General features: G+C 34.2%; 1 protein-coding gene and 1 non-coding gene across 4 annotated transcripts in view; both read right to left on the bottom strand.

Moving 5' to 3' along the window:
* Window positions 1-20,757, bottom strand: part of AP1AR (adaptor related protein complex 1 associated regulatory protein) — a 38,463-nt gene that overhangs the window by 1,025 nt on the left and 16,681 nt on the right. The window contains exons 2-10 of one of the 3 annotated variants that reach the window (XM_067036491.1): window positions 17,958-18,006; window positions 17,438-17,464; window positions 14,828-14,853; window positions 12,168-12,264; window positions 10,290-10,388; window positions 8,294-8,352; window positions 7,408-7,475; window positions 6,202-6,330; window positions 3,160-3,421 (exon numbers count right to left, since the gene is read on the bottom strand). In XM_067036491.1, coding sequence (XP_066892592.1) covers window positions 3,160-3,421; window positions 6,202-6,330; window positions 7,408-7,475; window positions 8,294-8,352; window positions 10,290-10,388; window positions 12,168-12,264; window positions 14,828-14,853; window positions 17,438-17,464; window positions 17,958-18,006 — 816 coding nt within the window. Of the gene's footprint in view, window positions 1-2,164; window positions 3,422-6,201; window positions 6,331-7,407; window positions 7,476-8,293; window positions 8,353-10,289; window positions 10,389-12,167; window positions 12,265-14,827; window positions 14,854-17,437; window positions 17,465-17,957; window positions 18,007-20,757 lie in introns of those variants that run through there. The other 2 variants (XM_067036490.1, XM_067036492.1) reach the window with 2 other exon arrangements.
* LOC131759024 (small nucleolar RNA SNORA70) lies at window positions 11,708-11,842 on the bottom strand. The gene has a single exon (XR_009336359.1). It is a non-coding gene; the product is annotated as a small nucleolar RNA SNORA70 (small nucleolar RNA).

Raw genomic sequence — 20,757 nt, 5'->3', positions numbered from 1 at the left:
TGCCATTTGCAACAACACGGGTGGACCTACAGGGTATAATGCTAAAGGAAATAAGTTAGAGAAAGACAAATACTGTATGATTTCACTTATATGTGGAATCTAAAAAACAAATGATCAAACATAACAAAAAAGAAACAGAGTTAAAGACAGAGAACAGGGGCTTCCCTGGTGGCGCAGTGGTTGAGAGTCCGCCTGCCAATGCAGGGTACACAGGTTCGTGCCCTGGTCCGGGAAGATCCCACATGCCGCGGAGCGGCTGGGCTCGTGGGCCATGGCCGCTGGGCCTGCACGTCTGGAGCCTGTGCTCCACAATGGGAGAGGCCACAACAGTGAGAGGCCCGCATACCGCAAAAAAAATAAAAATAAAAAAGACAGAGAACAAGTGGTTCCCAAAGGGGAGGTGGGTAAGGGGAGGAAAGAAATAGGTGAGAGAGATTAAGTGGTAAAAACTTCCAGTTGCAAAATAAATGGGTAATGGGTATGAAATGTACAGTGTGGGGAATATAGTCAATAACAATGTAATAATATCTTTGTATGGTGACAGATGGTAACTAGATATATCGTGGTGATCATTTTGAAATGTACAGAAATACCAAATCACTATGTTGTGTAACAGGAACTAACATAGTGTTGTAGGTCAATTATACTTCAAAAACAGGCAAACAAACAAATAGAAAAAGAGATCAGATGTGTAGTTACCAGAGGTGGAGGGCAGGGGGAGAGGGAATTTGGAGGAAGGCAGTCAAAAGGTACAAACTTTCAGTTGTAAGATAAATAAGTACTAGGGATGTAATGTACAACATGATAAATATAATACTGCTGTATGTTATATATGAAAGTTAAGAGAGTAAATCCCAAGAGTTCTCATCACAAGAAAAACAAATTTTTTCCTGTTTCTTTAATTTTGTATCTATGAGATGATAGATGTTCACTAAATTTATTGTGATAATCATTTCACGATGTATGTAAGTCAAATCATTATGCTGTATACCTTAAATTTATATTGTGCTCTGTGTCAATTATATCTCAATAAAACTGAAAAAAAAATCTTGTTGGTCTACCTCTAAAGGCAATCTGTTCTGCATTCCTATAGCAATGATCAATCCAAGCCACACCATGTCCCACTGGGAGTATGATACATATATCCACTTGTGCCCTCCTACAGCATATTCTCTACATAGCAGCAGCTAGAGGAATTTTTCAAAAATGCAAATCTGATCACTGTACACTCTGGCTTACAAAAAGTCAGTGGCTTCCTATTCTACATCAAATAAAATTCACTCTCTCTAACACCCTACCAGGTACAGTAGATTCTCCAATATTTGCTGAATAAATGTTATTTCTAGTGTTTTTTATAAACATATAAAGCAAGAAAATTGATATCCTTTTCTTAGCAGTTCAAACACATTTTCAAGTTTAGTTCCATCCTGCTTTACCAATTCATTCCTTTTTGTCTTCACAGCAGATTTAATAAAATAATTACAAGCCAGGAGTCAAAACTGTTGCATGTTTATGGAGTAAAACTAGTAATAAGCAAATAATTTATTATTTTTAAATGTAAAAATGTGTTTATTCACAATCTTTGAGAAGTTACCATTCCTTCAAAAAATTCTTTATGAACAAAATGCCAAGAAAAATTACAATAGTAGCTTATGCCAAACCAAAAATATACATCTGATGTATACAAACTTTAAAAAGCATAACACAGGCAACGTGAATATAGATTATCTTTAAAATATTTCCAATGACATAGCTACAACTTAAATTATGTTGAGACATAAATAACAGCATTACCTAATATATTTACATATTTAAAGTATCATATTTATTTCTATGAGATAAAAAAAGGTGACAAAACTATAGATGTCATTGCCCAGCAGTTCAAATATTGAAAGGGCCACATGATATTTTTAAAGTATAGCAAGAACTTTAAGTTACTATTTATATCTGGACCTTCCTATATTTTCAAGAACATGCACTGTCATTGTTGCAAGAAAAAGAAAAAAAAACACTAAGGAAAAATTGAAAAACAGTTTGCTTACTAAAGTCATATTCAATCCTCAGCAAAACCAAGACAAGCAATCAGGGAGTGCCTTATATCCTTGGCCTTTTAAATTGATATGTAAACTTTAGAGAAAAGAAAACTTAACTGGATATTGTAAAATTCAGTTATATATATTGCTTTACTTAGTTCCATCCCATTAAAGTACCGTGTAATTACAAGGAAAAGGAAAGCTTAATAAAATCAATGGATTCTTTCATACCAGAAAGGATTTTATTTACTTTGAAATACCCGTATTACCTTTCTCAGGTTTTCCCTTTCTTAATAAATCATGCACAGAGAGTATGTTCTGTGTAAAATCTTTCAAGACCATTCATTGGAAATACAGAATTTTAAAAAATGACAGCTAGAAATTTACTATATCAATTAAAGTCAATATTCGTTTATAGTGGCACAGAAAAGTGAAAAACCTAAGTATATATATTTTCTTAAATATCTTTTGATTACTCACTTTAAGTGTCCAAACTCTGAAAGATTATTTTAACATATCATATACTTTGTTCAGATTGAGTCAACATTATTATAGTAGGATATGTAACAACTGTAGAAAGAAACTGATACTTCGGCCTTTCGGGTCATCTACTCAAATTAATTGTGCCTACTATTACATAAAGTCATAGGAATAAATGATGCTGGAAAAGGGAACACTATTCTGAATCTGAATCTGGTAGTCCCTCCTCATGCTCCCTTTGCATCTGCTGAGAATTAATACATAATGCCTTAGTATTTTCGCAGTTAGCTACTGAAACAGAGTTAAGAAAGCATTCATGGTGAAATTAATAAAACTATTTTAAAAGCTGAAAATCTACAAACATTAAACAGGATTGCTATGAAGAAAAGAGTTAAAGAAATTTAATTAATAACATGACAGAACCATTAAATTGTTTTTGAAAAGCAGAAGGCAGATGATGAAATTGCACTTAATTCTGAAGCAATTCAGATATAACCTATCATTCCTATTCCTTTCTAATAAGCATTTATAACATGTTTCTTACTTCCCCTCTTACAAAAAGGCTCAGCACAACCATTTATACATTCTAGTTGGTTTTAAACATTTGGTCATAAGTGATAAACAAGATCACACAATTTTTCCCTACCGTTTTTGTTGATCCACATCATATTGCTTTAGGCCAGAATCAGACAGTTCTAATACAGGATTTACAAATCCAGAATACTCGGAATTGCCATTATCATCCATTTCGGCACTAACAAAATCATTCTCCCACTCCAGCCCGTTGGAATCATCAGAGGCTGATGTAGGATTACTTCCAGTCTTCTTGCTGCTATACTTAAGTGCTGCCTGGAGAATGTCTTCCTCTGTTTTGGAACGTTCTCTCATTGGAAGCGTTCGATTCATTCCTATTATATGGGCAGGGTTATTAGAAATCTCAGTAAAGATTTAAAGAGCTATATTAAAAGACTTAAACTATCAGACTTGATTTGTGAATTAACTTAAAAAGCCAGTCATACGGAAGCCTTTCTTAAGGGAAATGTTAGGGTATAATCCTACAGTGAACATTAATACTCAACAAAGGACAGTTTTAATGCAACACTGGTAATCCAGTAAGATGAAATTTCTGAAGAGCCATAAGTAAAGCAGAATGCATGGAGGATTTCAATTGCTAATAGTCTTATATGGCCAAATTAGTGTGTCTGCAAAACTTCTTTCCTACCTAGATGACAATTTTATTTCTCAGAGATAATAACTCTAATGATAATGATAACAATATACACATTTCCAGCACTTACTAGGTTCCAGTTAACGTTGTTTGCACTTGACATATATTAACTGATTTGATCCTCAACAACTCTATGAAGTTACCTACAGTCATTATCCCCCATTCTGCAGTTGAGGAAACTAGGGCAGAAAGAGGAAAGTGATTTGCCCAAGGTCATATAGCAATAGAAATGGTGGGGCAAGAAACAGATTCCATGCAGTTTGGCTTCAAGTCTGTGCGCTTTTGCTAGTCTGACTCTAGTATAACAAAGTAGAGACATTTCTAGGGGAAACTGTTCTAGATCTAATTCTGAACAGAAAGAAATTGATCAGTAAAGTGAGTGTCAAAAATCTTCGAAGAAAAAAACATCATTTTGGCAGAAGGAAGAGAGGGAGGACAGAAAAGAAACTTGAATTTGCGAGTGCAGAATCAACACTGCTAATAGAATTAAAATCTAGGAAAAGAGATTATAAGAGAATATCTCTAGACACACCCAATAATTTTGTTTTCTGAGCTTAAAGAATCAGATCCTACAATAATAAAAGAACATTTAAATCTAGGGACTTCCCTAGTGGTCCAGTGGTTAAGACTCCATGTTCTCAATGCAGGGGGTTGGGGTTCGATCCCTGGTCAGGGAACTAGATCTCATATGTTGCAGCTAAAGATCCCGCATACCACAACTAAGACCCGGTGCAGTGAAATAAATACATTAAAGAAAAAAAAATCTATCACTATTGTCTGTCACTCCCCCCAAATCGCACACTCAACCTAGCAAACTAAATCATCCTTATAGACACAATAAAAATATGAGCTGGAGACTAATATAAGTTTGTGGATTTGTATTTAATTGAATAATATGTCTAAAGGAAGCTGGATTAGACATCATCAGGTTTCTAGAGGGCTCTGTCCTCTACCTAGTCTAGTTTAATAATTCTGTTATAATAACTTGAATAACAAACTTGAAAGTCATGTTATCTAAAAATTTGATTAGCATACAGCAAGGATAACAAATCAGGACTTAAAACACCTGAAAGGCTTTAGATCAAACTGAACAAGATGTTAAAATAAAAATAAATTTAAAATCTAGATTGGGATCTAAATACACAGTAACAAAAGTATAGGGTTGGGGAAACAGTGTTTAGCTGAGAAGACTTAAGTAAATTAATGCAATCTTTGCTAAAGTTATTCAGTTTCTTTATTGATAAAACAAATGGCTCAACTAGAGGATATCTAAGGTCTATTCCATCTCAAAATTCTATGAAATATTTAATATTAAAAAAAATTAAAGTTAAAGTTCCATATTCTGTAACTGATTTTTCCTTTTGGGATTACCTATTTCTTAAAATGAAAATAAAGACTTGGGCCTTTTTCAGTGAAATAGCTGAATATTTTTTTAAAAATTAAAAAAAAAAGTCCACATTTAGCTATAATTTTGAGTACCTGCTATGTGCCACTCTATGTACTGGGTGTTTTACATAAATTTTATTTACTCCTCCTAACATTCATGATTTAATTTGTTCAAATATTTATTGACTGTCTATTATGTGCCAAGCTTTTTTAGACCATCAGTATATAATAGTGAATTATCATTCTTCAAAGTAGGTTTATAATTCCCTTTTTATGATGAACTAACTGCAGTTTAGAGAGATTAAGAAACCTATCTAAAGTACTACAGCTGGGAAGACACACCAGGTAAAATTCAAACTCACGTCTGTGTTATGGCTTTTGTACTACCAACAGAACTAACAAATTGCTTATTTATTATGAACCAAAAGTTAATTAAATTTTGGCTTTAGGTTGCTCACAAGCGGGCAGTAATTCCTACAGAGTAAAATGGGCTGGATTACAAAAACCTTAAAATGAGAAACAACATTTATTTTCTAAATCTCAAGAAACACTAAGAACTAAGCAACTTTCAGACTTCCCTGGTGGTACAGTGGTTAAGAATCTGCCTGTCAATGCAGGGGACACGGGTACGAGCCCTGGTCCGGGAAGATCCCACATGCCGCCGAGCAACTAAGCCTGTGAACCATAACTACTGAGCCCGTGTGACACAGCTACTGAAGCCTGCGCACCTAGAGCCCGCGCTCCGCAACAAGAGAAGCCTTCGCAAGAAGAAGCCCACGCACCACAACGAAGAGTAGTCCCTGCTCACCGCAACTAGAGAAAAACCCATGCGCAGTGACAAAGACCAATGCAGTCAAAAATAAAAACAATTAAAAAAAAAGAATTGAGAAACTTTCTAAACAATTTACAACAAATGATAATCACTAATAATATAAGAGTTTAAGAAATTTTTACACTGATTTTTCAAGGCCTTGCATTCATTTCAGTTTAAATAAAGTAAAATACAAAGTAGATTTCTATAAAGTAACACAAAGTAAATAAAAATATTCAGGTAAAATTTTAAATATAAAATACCTTCTTCATCTTCCCATTCTAGATCTAAAGATGTGCTGTCATCATTTCCACTAGTTGATTTAGTTTTGGTCATTAAATCACAACTGCTTTCTGTATTTGGTGTCAAAACTGTGGCATCTGATGAGAGTCCTAGAATATACACCAAATACAATTAGATATGGTGAACTATACTCTTTTACTACAACCATTTATTTTGCAATAATTACCTTTCTTCAAATCATAACATCATAAAAAACGATTATTGAAATCATTACATTGGTAAGTTTCTGTTAGAAATAGTATAAAGGGCTTTTCCTGCTTTCTTTTTACTTTTGTTTTGCCATATAGCACAGTACACATGCAAATTTAAATGAATTATAAATTTTTCAAATATGATGAACTCTAGGCTGTATTTTTAATAGTCAATTACAAAAGAGGGCAAAAAAAAAGAAAAAAAGAAAAATGATAAATGAAAAGCGGCCTATATTTTCAAAAGGAACCACTACTATGCTTCCATATCTGGGGAGCATAGGAGTTTTGACTTTTGAAACTTGGAGAAAAGTTTAATCTTATAAATTAATTTGTAGTAAGTAAAATAAATACACTTTTGTGTACCTACTTCCCTTTTCTGGGAGGAGGAGAAGTGAGATCAGAGTGGAAATGGAAAAAGGAATTCCTGATTCCCTATACATATCTACAGAAATAGCCTGAGGTTTTTCTTTGCTCCAACTCCTTTTATTTATTTATTTTAAAAATTTATATTATTGAAGTATAGTTGATTTACAATGTTAATTTCTGCTGTACAGCAAAGTGATTTAGTGAAAACATATATATTCTTTTTCATATTCTTTTCCATTATGGTTTATTATGAGACATCAAATATAGTTCTCTGTGCTATACAGTAGGTCCTTGTTGTTTATCCATTCTATGTATAATAGTTTGCATCTGCTAACCCCAAACTCCCAATCAATCCCTCCCCCTTCCCCACTCCACCAGCAACCATAAGTCTGTTCTCTGTATCTGTGAGTCTGTTCCTGTTTCTCCAACTCCTTTTTAGAAAGGAAAGATAAAATTGTATAATTAAGGACTAGTTAATTGACTTATTTGGGCAACACAAATTGAAGGGCAGGAAGTTCTTCTAGAAAAACAGAGCCAGGATTTTCAATTATCTGTTTAATGTGGCATAAAGTAACCTTAAAATGAACGCAGATATTTTAAAAGACTTACTTCGAAAAACTTCATACTGTGACTTTATATTTCTCAAACAAGATTCAAAGTCATCTTCTGGTTCTGAACTGTAATAAAAGTGAAATAATTTTTTTTATATATTCATAGTAGATACAACATAATTCATGCTTAAGTTAAATGATGGCATTTTGGTTTCAAAAGGTCTATCCCACACAAATTCATAATTGCTGTACAATTAGAATAACCTAGTCAAAACAGGTCTTACTTTTCCTAATGCTAACAATAAACTGAAAAATAATAAGATTTTGGTTCATCTTGAAGTCAAAATCCAAAGCTTAGCCATAAGTCTAACTTGTAATTTACAATAATGAAGCATGAACAATTTTCTTTGAGTGAGTAGGAAATACTCCTGGAAATGTGACACTGAAATGTATCTTCTAAAAATTGATCACACAGGGACTTCCCTGGCAGTTCAGTGATTAAGACTCCTTGCTCCCAATGCAGGGCACAGGTTTGATCCCTGATCAGGGAACTAAGGTCTCACATGCCCCATGGCACAGCCAAAAAAAAAAAAAAATCACACATAAACTTATTATAAGAAAAGAGAGGAGTTAAAGAAAACACAAACAACCAAGGCATAAACAATTTATCCAAAGGCATTCAGTGTGCTATTGCATCATATTCTGTATGAAAGATGTGACCACTCTTAAGAGTGCAATAAAGTCAATTTAAAATAAATGATGATCATTTTCCAACATAAAGAAAGCAAATGTTCTCAGTATTCATACAAGTGTCTTCAAGAAGCAATCATTTTTAATGCAACATATACACATGAATATGTATATAAGCAACCAGAGGTGTACTGTGTTCTCTTTGGAAATAATATTTTCTACCACAAAGGGAAGAAGTATATTTCACTATTTACCTTTGATATTCTCCATTGTTTGAAGGATGGTATTGCTGCAAAACTCTCTGTCTTTCTTGCTTTGGAAACATAATGCAACACAAAATCACTCTGTTGTAAAATTATGTTTTTTAACACTATTCATGCAATGCCATAAAGTGTTATTTTCTAGTTTGGGGGGAAAAAAAAACTTTAAAAGTTATTCTATTGAAGTTTTTTTTCCTTAAATTAATCACTGTTCACTTCTATATCCTCTTATTCATGGGTAGAATTTCTCTCAATTTTTCAGTGTATAATCCTTAAGTGGTCAGAATATTCATACTGTTATTAAAAAATAACTTAAAAAATATATATTGGTGTATCTGACTTCCTTCTTACACCTAAGAACGTCTAATAACTGGAAAGATGAGGGGTAAGAAAGTAATAGTTAAAACAGTATATGAAGTTCCATTATGGGTGAAATAAGTAGCAATTAAACAAAAGATCTAAAAGACCTGGCTGGCTTGACTCAGAAATAATAAAAACAAAGGATTCAGAAAACCTGTCAGAGTTATGACTCTGACAGTTATTACTGTATGTCCCTGGCATGTCCTTTATTTTCTGTTTCTTCATCTGTACATTACAGATGGCTATAATACTGCCCTAGCAAATTCATAGGGCTACTGTTAAAATCAAATGAATTTGCATGTATCTGTGTATCTTTGTGTCAGCATATGTGTACAGACTGCTATGTGTTCCCATATCAATATTTATTCAAGGAAGAAAAAACTCAGGAACTCAGATTTTGCATATGGAATCATTTTAGTCTTTAAAAGGTGAGCAGCAGAGTATTATAGCAAAAAGAGATGTCTAAATTATAACCAGAAAAATACTTTCCTTTCTTAGTAGAAGGTGAATTAATTTTTAAACTTTCCCACTACTTAGAACTTACTAAAAAATAAAAATAAAAAAGATACTCCCTCACATAATCTAATTAATCTGTTGAAACACCAAAAAAAAAAAAAGAGAGAGAGATGAAGAGCACAGATCCCATAGAAATCTCACGGAAACATACATGATTTTTTAGTTCATCTAAGTTACAATTATTATGTGACATAATCCTTGTACTACACTTCAGTTAACACTGCAGTAGAGTTCACACAGGCAAAAGATGGAGGAAGGTACTAAATGGAAAAGTGGCTAAGCAGTGCTTGAATTCTGGCTCTGCCATTTATTAGCTGTAGGATCTTAAGTTACGTAACAACTCTGTCCCTTGGTTTTATCACTTATAAAATGGGGATTAAAAACACTACCTTTCTCCTAGAACTGTTGTGACAATTAAACAAGGTAAAACATGTAAACTAATCAGAACAGTTACTGACACTTAGCCAGGGCTCCATAAATGTCTATTATTAATAGCTGTCTGGAATTATGACAATGCCATATTTGAATACAGCATGGTAAGATATGATAAATCTGTTGTTTTTTCTGGTAATACATCAAAGATTTCCCAAGACCCAAACTCCCAATCTCCCAAAGACACAAGTATAAAGATGAGAAATACAGTGTATTCCTATGGGGCAAAATCGCTCAGCTTACCCAATTTTAGGAAGTATAAGAAAGTCTAGCAGCTCAAGAAATAGTTAAAAAAAAATAAAAAACCTCACAAAAATAAACCAAAAAATGGTGCAGAAATGATATTTAAAGGTTAGTTTTGCAATGTTTCATCTAAGAGTATATTTTTCCAAAAAAATGCTGAATTTTGGAAAAGTATAAAGTTCATTTTGGGGATAAACAAGAATTAGCCTCTGGTAATTTAAAGCTAACAGCATTCAGTATCAAGCATATAATTTGATGTTATTTCTAGCTGTTAAAGAGCAACTAATTTGCCTTTAAAATTCCTAAGAGTATAGGAATAAATACATTTGTTCTTAAACAAGAAGCCCTGATTCTAGGGGGAAAAAGTCCCAACTAAGATTTGTCAAAGAAAATCAGGAGAAAAGCAGCCCTAATATATGTCGGGGTCTTTTCCCCTCACCTCCAAGAGCTTTCGCTGCTTTGCTGCCCTGGCTGCTTCACGCTGTGCAGCGTATAAAGCTTCTTCTTCTAGTCTTAACTTCTCTTCTTGTAAGGCTAACTGTACATGAACAAAACAATAAGGGTTAACAAAAATCAGAACCTGTCTAACTGCTCTAAAAATAAAATGTTTCTATTTATAAAATAAAAAATAAATTATTAAAAAAAATAACAGCTCTACAAAGCATAATAGAATTAAAATTTCTGTGATTTCTCAATTTCTCTTTTTACAAAATACTTCAAATGATATAAACATGTTACAGAATTCTTTAGAGGTTCAATTATGAAGTAGATCACCTAGTTTACATAAATACAAAACTGTTTCTTTCCTTAGAATATGCAGTGATCTTCATTCTCAACTATCATTCCAATGCCGATCACCCTGATTAGTTTCATGGCTTGGGCCCTCCTTAGTGCAAGGTCTTTAAAACTAAGGTCAATCATATCACTGTCTACCAAAGCGAACTAAGCTTTCACAAAGTTCATGGTGCATTGATACACATGTCCTGTATTTTATTACCATCAAGTTATTAAAAAATTACTTCCAAATTTAAGTTCCTGCCATTCATAATAGCATACAAACTGCTTTAATGATAATCTACTGCAAGTCAAATTTAAAAATCAAATTTCAACACAATATTTTTCTTTAGCCTAATATTAGCATCTATTGTGTAGGTTAAGTTAATGCTGTTGAAATCACTAATTGGTACTAAACAGACTATTTTTAAATGTATAATGGAATATGACTAATTCCATTTAGTTTAGTGAATGTAAAACTATAATTACAGGCCACCTCTGTAAATATATTGAAGTAAATATAACATTTATGACTGTTAGAAGTACTTGGTTCACTTACTAAGAATAAATAAATCCAAGATAAAAAAAAAGATTAAAAAAAATAAATCACTTATTGTGAAACAGTAATTTTTTTTTTTTTTTTTTTTTTTGACAAGAAAGTAGGGTTTATTGGTGGGCACGGGTAGGGAGGGGGCAGCGCCAAGTCTCTCACGAGTGCAGGGCCCGCCATTTGTCCAGGGGGCCACGATTAGGGATGTACTTGACCCCACAGCCATATGGGATGAGCCGCTTTTCTGTCACCATGTTTTCAAATTCATCTGCATTAAACTTAGTAAATCCCCAATTCTTGAAGATGTGGATCTTCTGGCGGCCAGGGAACTTGAACTTGGCCCTGCGGAGGGCCTCAATCACATGCCCCTTGTTCTGCAGCTTGGTGTGGATGGACATTATGACCTGGCCAGTGTGGACCCTGGCCACTGTGCACCCTGGCCACTGTGCCCTGGGGCTCTCCAAAGGCACCACGCATACCTGTTTGGAGCCTAATTGGGGACAGCATGCCAGTCATTAATGTCCACTGGAAAGGGCTGTCTCCAAGGTCCCTTAGGGCAACCCATACAGGCAACAGGCTGCATACACTACTGAGGAGGCTGCTGTTTGCAGCCATTGAGCACTGGGCCCCCATGGGGAAAAGAGCACAGTTGGCTTAACTGGCTGCAAAAAACAGAGTAACTTTTAAAGTTAGTTTTAAACACAAAGGTGCATGTATCTTGCCAGAGTCCCTACTTGTGAATTCAGAAATTATTTTCAGAAGAATGTATTCTCTTCACTTATTGGCAGCATATGATTTCTGATAAATTGAACCAAACTAAACCAAATTATTATAGGCTGGAATAATTTTTTAACTTTTAAATCATTTTCACCTCTATATATCTAAATTTAGGTCCAATGACTGTTCACATGCAATATATTATTTAATGACACCTTTCCCATATAAACAGAGACTTTATGATAATATGTACTTAAGCAACATAAGACTATTTACCTCTTTTTGGATTTTCATATCAAGATCTTTCTGTTTTTCAACAATAGAATCATAATGCTTCTCTCTTAGGTCAACAATTTCTTCCTCAGTAAGAGGCCTACAGAGAAAAATAAGGCAGAAAAAGAAAGAAAAGGGAAAAAAAAGTGCTGATGAGTCCAAGTTAAATAAAATACTCATAAAATCAGTGAAATTCTGAAATTTTACTGTCAAAACTGTATTAAAGCAATTTGATGCTATGATTTCAATTGTTAGAGTAAAAAATCATACATTCTAATACTTGTTATAATTTGGTATAAAGTTGAATAAGATGATATACTATCTGAGTACCTTTTTTAGCCCTATAATCAACTTTTTTTTTTTTTTTTTTTTTGCTGTACACGGGCCTCTCACTGTTGTGGCCTCTCCCGTTGTGGAGCATAGGCTCCGGACGCGCAGGCGCGGCGGCCATGGCTCACGGGCCCACCCGCTCCGCGGCACGTGGGATCCTCCCAGACCGGGGCATGAACCCGTGTCCCCTGCATGGGCAGGCGGACTCTCAACCACTCTGCCACCACAGAAGCCCCCCATATAATCACCTTTAAAGAAATGTGTACTCCCTTTACTTTGGCTCTTCAGCCATCTGACTATATCCCAAAATGTTCATCATAAAATATAAACTTCAGTATACTATACTCTGATCTCAGCCCTCATATCATTTTGGAACTCTTAACTCTTATACCCACTGCCCTCTATTTATCCTGCTCAGTCCCTCTAACCACCCCAGGCCCTTGATCCTCCCTTTTCTCTCAGTTTATCGATCCTGATCATCTCCTGGCTTCACTTCACTTACAACCAGTGTGGAGTCTGTGGTAAATCTGAAGTACTTTCTGACCCACATACTCGCCTTCCTGCACACCTGTCATTATGCCTTATTCACCCAGATTACTCATTCTCTGACCTTGGATCATTTCCATGATTAGCTCTTTCTGCTGAGAGCTGCGAGAGAAAATCCAACATCTGTTTGGCCTTCTGCCCCTAGCAATAACCCTTTACTTATACATGGCCAACTCCCTCTCACATCCTATGCTAACTACTTCAAAATCTTCACAAACACACTCCTTAAGTTCTTCATTCAAACTCTTTTCTCTTAGAAGTCAATTTCACCACACTCTGAGACGTGACGAGCATGTCTCCAACCATCAAATCCCTCAACTTCTTGCCAGACCTCCTCTTACCTAAGTCTATCCTCCCTACTCTTCCCTCCTTCCTCTAAAGAGGTGGTATTCCTTAATTTGTTCAAGGTCACCTGTCACACTTATACTTGATTCATTCATCACTGATGCTACCCCACACCACCTTCACTCCAGAGAATTCTGTGGGATATTGCTCCATCAATTAGTACCTCTTTTCTTTAGTCTACTCTTCTTGTCTGTTTTCACCTCTTCCTTGTGAAGATTGGAGGAAAGGAAGGAAAGGAAAGAAAGGAAGAAGGGAAAACTTTCATTTAACCTATACCTATCTCTAACTACTGCTCCCTCTCTCCTTCCCATTTCAGCCAAAATGTCTGAAACTAAAAGTTTACTGATAGCACATCTAGCTCTTACTGTGTGTCAGGTTCTTTTCTATGGGCTTTACATATATATATTGACTAATTTTAATTCTCAAAACAACCCTGTAAGGTATATACAGAGATCGTACATATGAGGGAAATGAGATGAAGACAGATTATATTCAAGTAAGTCATATAGTATGTGGCAAAGCTAGAATTTGAACCCAAGTAGTCTAGCTCCTTGCTCCTAACAACTGTTTCTCTTCCCTTCTATGTCCTTACTTCCCATTCTCTCATCAACTCACGACAGTCTGCCTCTCCTTTCATCGCTCTACTAACTCTAACAAAGGTAATCAAAGGCTTCTATGTTGCCAAATATGAGACAGTTTAAGTCCTTTTAATATTTCTTCAGTTTCATGTGGCAATGCTGACCATTCCCTCCATTCCATCTGTCAGTCTGTCTCTACCTCTTCCCTTGGTTTTCTATGTTCTCCTGGTTCTTTTTGCCCACTGCTTCTTGGCTATCTTCTGAATCCTCTTCTAGTGTCTGCCTATTCAGTCTTCAGACCAACTGCTCTCTCTCCATACTCCAATCACCCCACTTCCTCCCCCTTCCCCAACTTCAGGTCTTGATAATTATCATGGTTATAACCAGCCATGTATAAGGTAATGTCTCCTACTTTTGTTCCTTTAGCCCTAACTTCTACCTAGGGCTTTTTGTTTGTTTGGTTTTTGAGGTATTACTTATATAAAGTAAAAAACATGATTAGTAAAACAAGTTTTAGAATGTCATAAGGAAGCAAAAGGGGGATAGTTTTACAAATTCAAAGAAATATACTTATCAATCTTAATATATTAAATAGTTTTTTAAAGCTAAAATATACATAACAACTTAGGTTCAGGAGGAAAGCACTTAGGCACTTATGTAGATTAAATTCTTTAATGTTCAAAACAACCTTTTGAGATATGTTATTATTTGCCTCAGTCTTATAGAAAGAGAAAACCAAGGTCCTGAAATGTAAACTGTTCAAGCCTCAAAGCAAGCAAATGACAGAGCCTGGATTTTTAAAGAGCTTCTTATAGTTCACATAGAAGTCGTTTGTTTTATTAAAAAAAAAAAAAAAAGCCTTACCTATGATTGCTTCCTGGGCTTTCCCCCTGTGCAAGAATTAATTAAACAATTATACAAATTTCACTAGCTGAATTCTATTTAAGGCAAGCCAATAAAATTTTTATTTAATCAAAATATTTTCTGCTTATCTATTTTACCTTGGTAATAAATTTCATTATTAAAAGTGTTTTAAACAAAAAGCTTTAACATTTTATTATTTCTCAAAGGCAAAATTTAGTTTAATATGTATCTTAATTATACAGCAACCAATTGTTGGACATTTCCTAATTTTTTATAACAAATATTTACTCTATACCAAATGACCTTCTGGGTTCAGGATGGTACTAGACAACATATTCTCTATGTTCTCATCATTTACAATTGATCTTCATTATTCGCAGATTCCGGATTTGAAAATTCACCAATGAGTTAAAATTTATTTGCAACATCAAAACCAATGCTCCCCTCACTCTTATGGTCATTCATGGGCATGCAGAGAGCAGCAAACAATCTGGTTGCCTGACATACACATTCCTAGTTGAAGTAGAAGGTGATGCTCTGCCTTCCTGTTTCAGCACTCTTACTGTTCCCTCTTTGCAGTCTATGCAGTGTCACTTTTTGCATTTTTGTGCTTTTTTGTTCCTGATTTTGCTGTTTAAAATGATCCCCATGTGTAGTGCTGAAGTGCTGCCTATTGTTCCTAATCAAAAGAAGGTGTGACATGCCTACATGTGCCTACACATACATGTGTTAGATCTGCTTCATTCAGGCATGAATTATTAGTGCTGTTGGTAGTGAGTTCAAAGTTGATGAATCAATAATATACATTAAAATAAGGTGTCAAACGGAAACATAAAACAAGCTTATATACTGATCAGTTGATGAAAATGTGATCAGAAGCCTGTAGGAAGCTAATTCTGTATTTCCCCTAGGAGTAATGTTCCGGTATCCACTAATTCAGTATTCACGGCAACTTCATAGAATGTAACTACCACAGATAACGAGACTGTTTTTGTTCTCTTTCATGGGATTCTGAAATTACCTATAGTTTTTTCCTCCAAAGCAAACTGTAACTACTTTCAAGGCTGATTCGGATTTATGTATTTCTTACACATCTGTGCTATTCACATCTCACAATTAAAATGTATGACTAAGTAACAGCAGATAAAATTTCAAATGGTCCAAATTAACTTAGGAAAAAGCACTACAAAGCAGGATGTGACATTCAACTAAACCGAACACTAACTATGACATGAGAGAGGAAAAGACTGGTTAGCAAAACAAACAAACAAACAAACAAACAAACTCAAACCAAACAAAACACACCTTAGGAAGACACTTGGAATCACACATTCTTTTAAAAAGCTGTATGATGGGGGGATGAACTATACTGAAGGTTAACAGAAATCTTACATTTAGTACTTGTCAGAAACTTTAAAAATATCATGTTAAGTGTTTGTTTAAAAAATACACAAAATTAATGTTACTTCTGAAAAGGGAAAGAAACAAGATTCTATGAAACACTAAAATATTTGGGAGAAATTTTACTGGGAAACAAAAGGCTAAGACAGGTCCTCAAATATATTCTACCAGATAATAATAAATATGTATTACTATTTTAAAAATGAATTTATACCCAAATTAACTTGGGAAATGCTAAATTGGACAAGTTTAAATAATTTTCTTTAACAGTTCTTTTACAATTTCTCTAATAGTTCTTCCCAGAACCTTTAATATGCCAATTTACACTCTGAGACTAGTATTCTGTACACACTCTGGGAAATGCTGGGTTAAAGAATAATTTAAATTTAGTTTAATACATTTTTCTCTTTCTTTAGAAAACAAAAATGATGAAGAAAAAAAAAACTTGCAATGCTCTTCTAGTCAAATTCACTTTAGAGATGTGGAAAGTAGGCCCAAGGCAGGTTAAATAATTTACACAAACTCATATAATTAGTTTAGCAAAGTTGGATATTAACACACAAACTAAAACTCTTCTAACTATACCAGTGCAGAAGAAATATATACCATATTTCACTAATTCTAAAATGTACTTTTTTTTTTTCCATTTTAACATTTCTGTACTTGGGATGCATCTTAAAATTCATTTTTAGATGAGGTGAAATACAAAAATCAACAAAAAGAATAACTTATAAAAAAGATAATGGCTAAAGTCAGAAAGTGATTGCAGAACAAACGTATAAATTCTACCCTCAGAAATCTATAAAAACTATGGTCAAACAATGGGTCTACTCTGGAGGAATTTTACCTTAGGTAAGACGGCAAGATGTTAGAAATATCTTTTTTTAAAGTTTCTCAAGTTCTACAGAATACTTTAAAAACCTGTTTTATATATATGTATACATACACACACATATAATATATAACTGATGTATGAAAATACATATATATGTCGTATATATAGTATTACATATGTTAAATAATAGAAAATTCTGAATAATCTGCTAATATAAATCAGTAAAAGAAGGAAACGATAAGGGACTAAAAAGTAAAAATAACAACTAAGAAGTAAAAATTCTAAAATAAAATAAAAATTGAAAAAATTGTCAGAACTTATGAGATGACTAATGAGAACAAATATGGATTTTATACTGCTGTGAAAATACTTACTTCATCACTTTCTACTAGATTCTCAAACTGAAACAACAAGAAAGTGAGTGTTAGGATGAACATTTGTCTAAGGTACATATCTCACAAAAAATTATACAGTGGAGTTGTTCAAGATCAACTTGCTGTTTTGATTCTGCCACACCTCTAATAGGGCAGACCACTGATCTGTCTCTAGAATCACTGGCACTATAAGCCACTATAATTGATAGAAGTGCACCCTCTCGCTCAGTTGTATAGGGCAGAAAAAAGACGAAAACAAACAAAAAACCCCACCACTTCTTAAGTAGAAATAACAATTCTACTAGAAGAATGGGATCTTAATCTTTTGCAAACTTGTTCTCCCTATTCACGCTTCCCCCACCACTCCAATTCTCTCCCTATTCACTAGTTATCAATAATACTGAAATATAAAGAGTCCATACTACATTTAGGTACAGAGCCTTCCCCTTACTTAAAAAAAAGTGTCTCTCCTGCCCTTCCGAAGCTAGTTTTATTCAATCAGATTTACGACTCTACTTACCTCTATAGTTAAGTGCTCACCTCTTGAGCATGTTCTAAAATACTTGGATCTGGGAAGAAAAACAGGAAAACAACTTTAAAAATTACTATCAATCCTAAAACTGAGTTAATATAGCACCATAAAAACATTTCATCAAAAGCAACTTTAAATTCTCCAATGTATAGTATCTTATATTTACAAAAAGGAACCATTAAACTTACATAAGAATATAAACACTCCAGATTTTTAAACTTAGCTGTGGGTTTAAAAGTGTTTAGTCAACCAATATTTTTCTATTGGTCCTAATATTTACTACACCTGTAATAATAAGTTAATTACTATATTTACTACACAGAACAGAATACAATTAAATTTAAAATTTTATCTCATTATTTTTACTGTATCAAGAAAAATATCTTGTTAAAGTACTGCTGTGTTAGATAATGTATAAGAGCATGTTCCCAATTTTGTTAAACATTTGCAAAACAACAAAAATCTAAAAAAGATATATGCCAATATGCTAAGAGTAGTTATCTCTAGATGGTGGGATCATATATGTTTATATAAAGCTTAGGTGCTTTTTATTCTCATCCCATGCCTGCACAAATAAAAGAAAGAAAATGAAAAACAATATACATCACATATACATCAACCAAATAATCCATTACATTAATTTTCCAACTAGGGTGAAATATGGACTTTAATTTCTCCTCACAATGTATACATATATCAAATCACCACAATGTATACTTTAAATGTCTTACAATTCTGTCAGTTATACCTCAATAAAGCTGAAATTTAAAAATTCTAGTTACTTCTGCTCCTGCTAGTGAAACTTACATGTAGTCAAATAAGCATCTCCTTTGTTATATCTGCTCCAAAGATATCACCACATTCTATTAACTATATGTCCTCTAACTATTATAGTATGAAAGCTGGTATAGGACAGAGCCCCTCAAGCTCCCTTACTACTGGGAGTACCAGTAAATTTTAAGACTTTCACTTATAATGTGGATTCTGTTATTGCTGCCTAAATTGATGGCACAGAAGACCCCCATCCTCCCATGGGGATCCAAAATCACACTGTGGGTTCCTAATGTGTCAGGACTCTTGAACAAAAAGCACCCCTTTGAGAGATGGGGAGAATCCTGGGGTTAGGACAGGTAGGAATGCTTTGTATTATGTGTGTATGTGTGCAGAGGTGGCGGACGGGCTTAGTAAAAGAGAATGGTATATTATCATGACTAAGTTTTTATTACCATAAAGAATAAAAAAAGCAATTTTTCCTTTACAATCTTTATTTGCTAACAGATGCAAAGCAGTTTTATTGCCCATTAAGAGATCATTGGTAAAAACGGAACATTTGGTATTGTCATCTCATAAATCGAATAATTCATGCAACATATCCAATATAAATAAAATACCCCAATTCTCTAGGCATCTAGTGCTCCCATTCTTTTATTTTCCCTATTTCTCAAATAAAAACAGAAATGAGTTGAGCCTTCCAGTAGCACTGTGTTCTGGCATTAGGATTCATGCATAAAGTGCTACACACTCTCCCTCAGTAACCATCACTCTCTTCCCTGAATGAAGAGTTTGTCTCTGATTAATCTATTTCCTCTTCCAGGCTTACTGAGTGATATAACCGAATAGTAAAATAAAGTTTAGTAATACCAAGTATCCCAGTATAAGCCATCAGTGTGACTTCACTGCTGAAGCAAAGCCTGAAGCTAAAACTGTCTCAATACAAGCCAAGGGAAGTAACTGATGCACTACACTTACATTAGATGACAGAGTACTGTGTTCTGTCCCAATTTTACACAGATAGATAGATAACTTCAGTAGAAGCCCAAGGTGTTGGCTGTTGTAAATGTCTATCTTTTCTGTCCCCTCTCTCCACATCTAACTATGGTGAGGACAATCATGCTCTTGCCTGACTCTGACTCCCTGATTATCTGACCAACCTAGATCATAGCCATCCCGCAGACTTCATTTGATTGGTTCAGGGTTATACAGAAACTGAGCAGACAGAGATATACCCTCCTGAGAGCTCTAAGGAGCAGCTAGGGGTTATACTTCTGACAATCTGCAAAGAGGAATGAAATCAATTGAAAGAGTGTTCTGACAGTGTTGAAGTCATTCCTAAGGACCAGTTGCATCCCTGCCCTGTCCATAGTTTCCTTAGTACTTGACAAACCTAGTATCCTTATAAGAAATTCTACCTTTTGCCTACAATAGTTTGATTTGGGTTTCTGTCCCCATAACCAAAGTCCTGTCTGATAACTAAACAAGAGTCTAAGAGATAGAATGGCAAAAGAGCAAATTTTAAAAATAGCAAAAAAAAAAAATTTAATGGAAGGAAAACAAAAAAGCAAAATCAGTTTGGAAGAAAATTCAAGCTTTCCTTTTAGGACAGATTAGATTGAGACCTTGTTACTCACAAAGGGCACATACTGACTCCTACTACCATAAATGCTAAGATTATATTGATAGATTAAAGTAATACGCAATTTGGCAAACTCAGGGGTAACATTTTTATTAGAAGAGCTTTATCCTGGAATTTATCTGAAAAGAAGATGAGAAACTTTGTGATACATATTTTAAAAGTAATCAGAAAGCCAGTTTTCGAAAGTATCTTTTCAGATTTCAGAGTGCTCTCCATTACTTAAGCAGTAAATGAAAGAAACTGAAACTAAAATCTTTCCGTATTATTGGATTCTTAAAAGCCTAACACATTTCGAATGTGACTTTTTCAATATTTCCCATTATAAACTGTCCTGACAGGAATAAAGATGCAGACATAGAGAATGGACTTGAGGAC

This window comes from Kogia breviceps, chromosome 6 (assembly GCF_026419965.1).
Source record: "Kogia breviceps isolate mKogBre1 chromosome 6, mKogBre1 haplotype 1, whole genome shotgun sequence".
Classification (NCBI taxonomy): Eukaryota; Metazoa; Chordata; class Mammalia; order Artiodactyla; family Physeteridae; genus Kogia; species Kogia breviceps.
The sequence above is the reverse complement of the archived record's forward strand: the minus strand, read 5'-3'. Positions and strand labels throughout refer to the sequence as shown.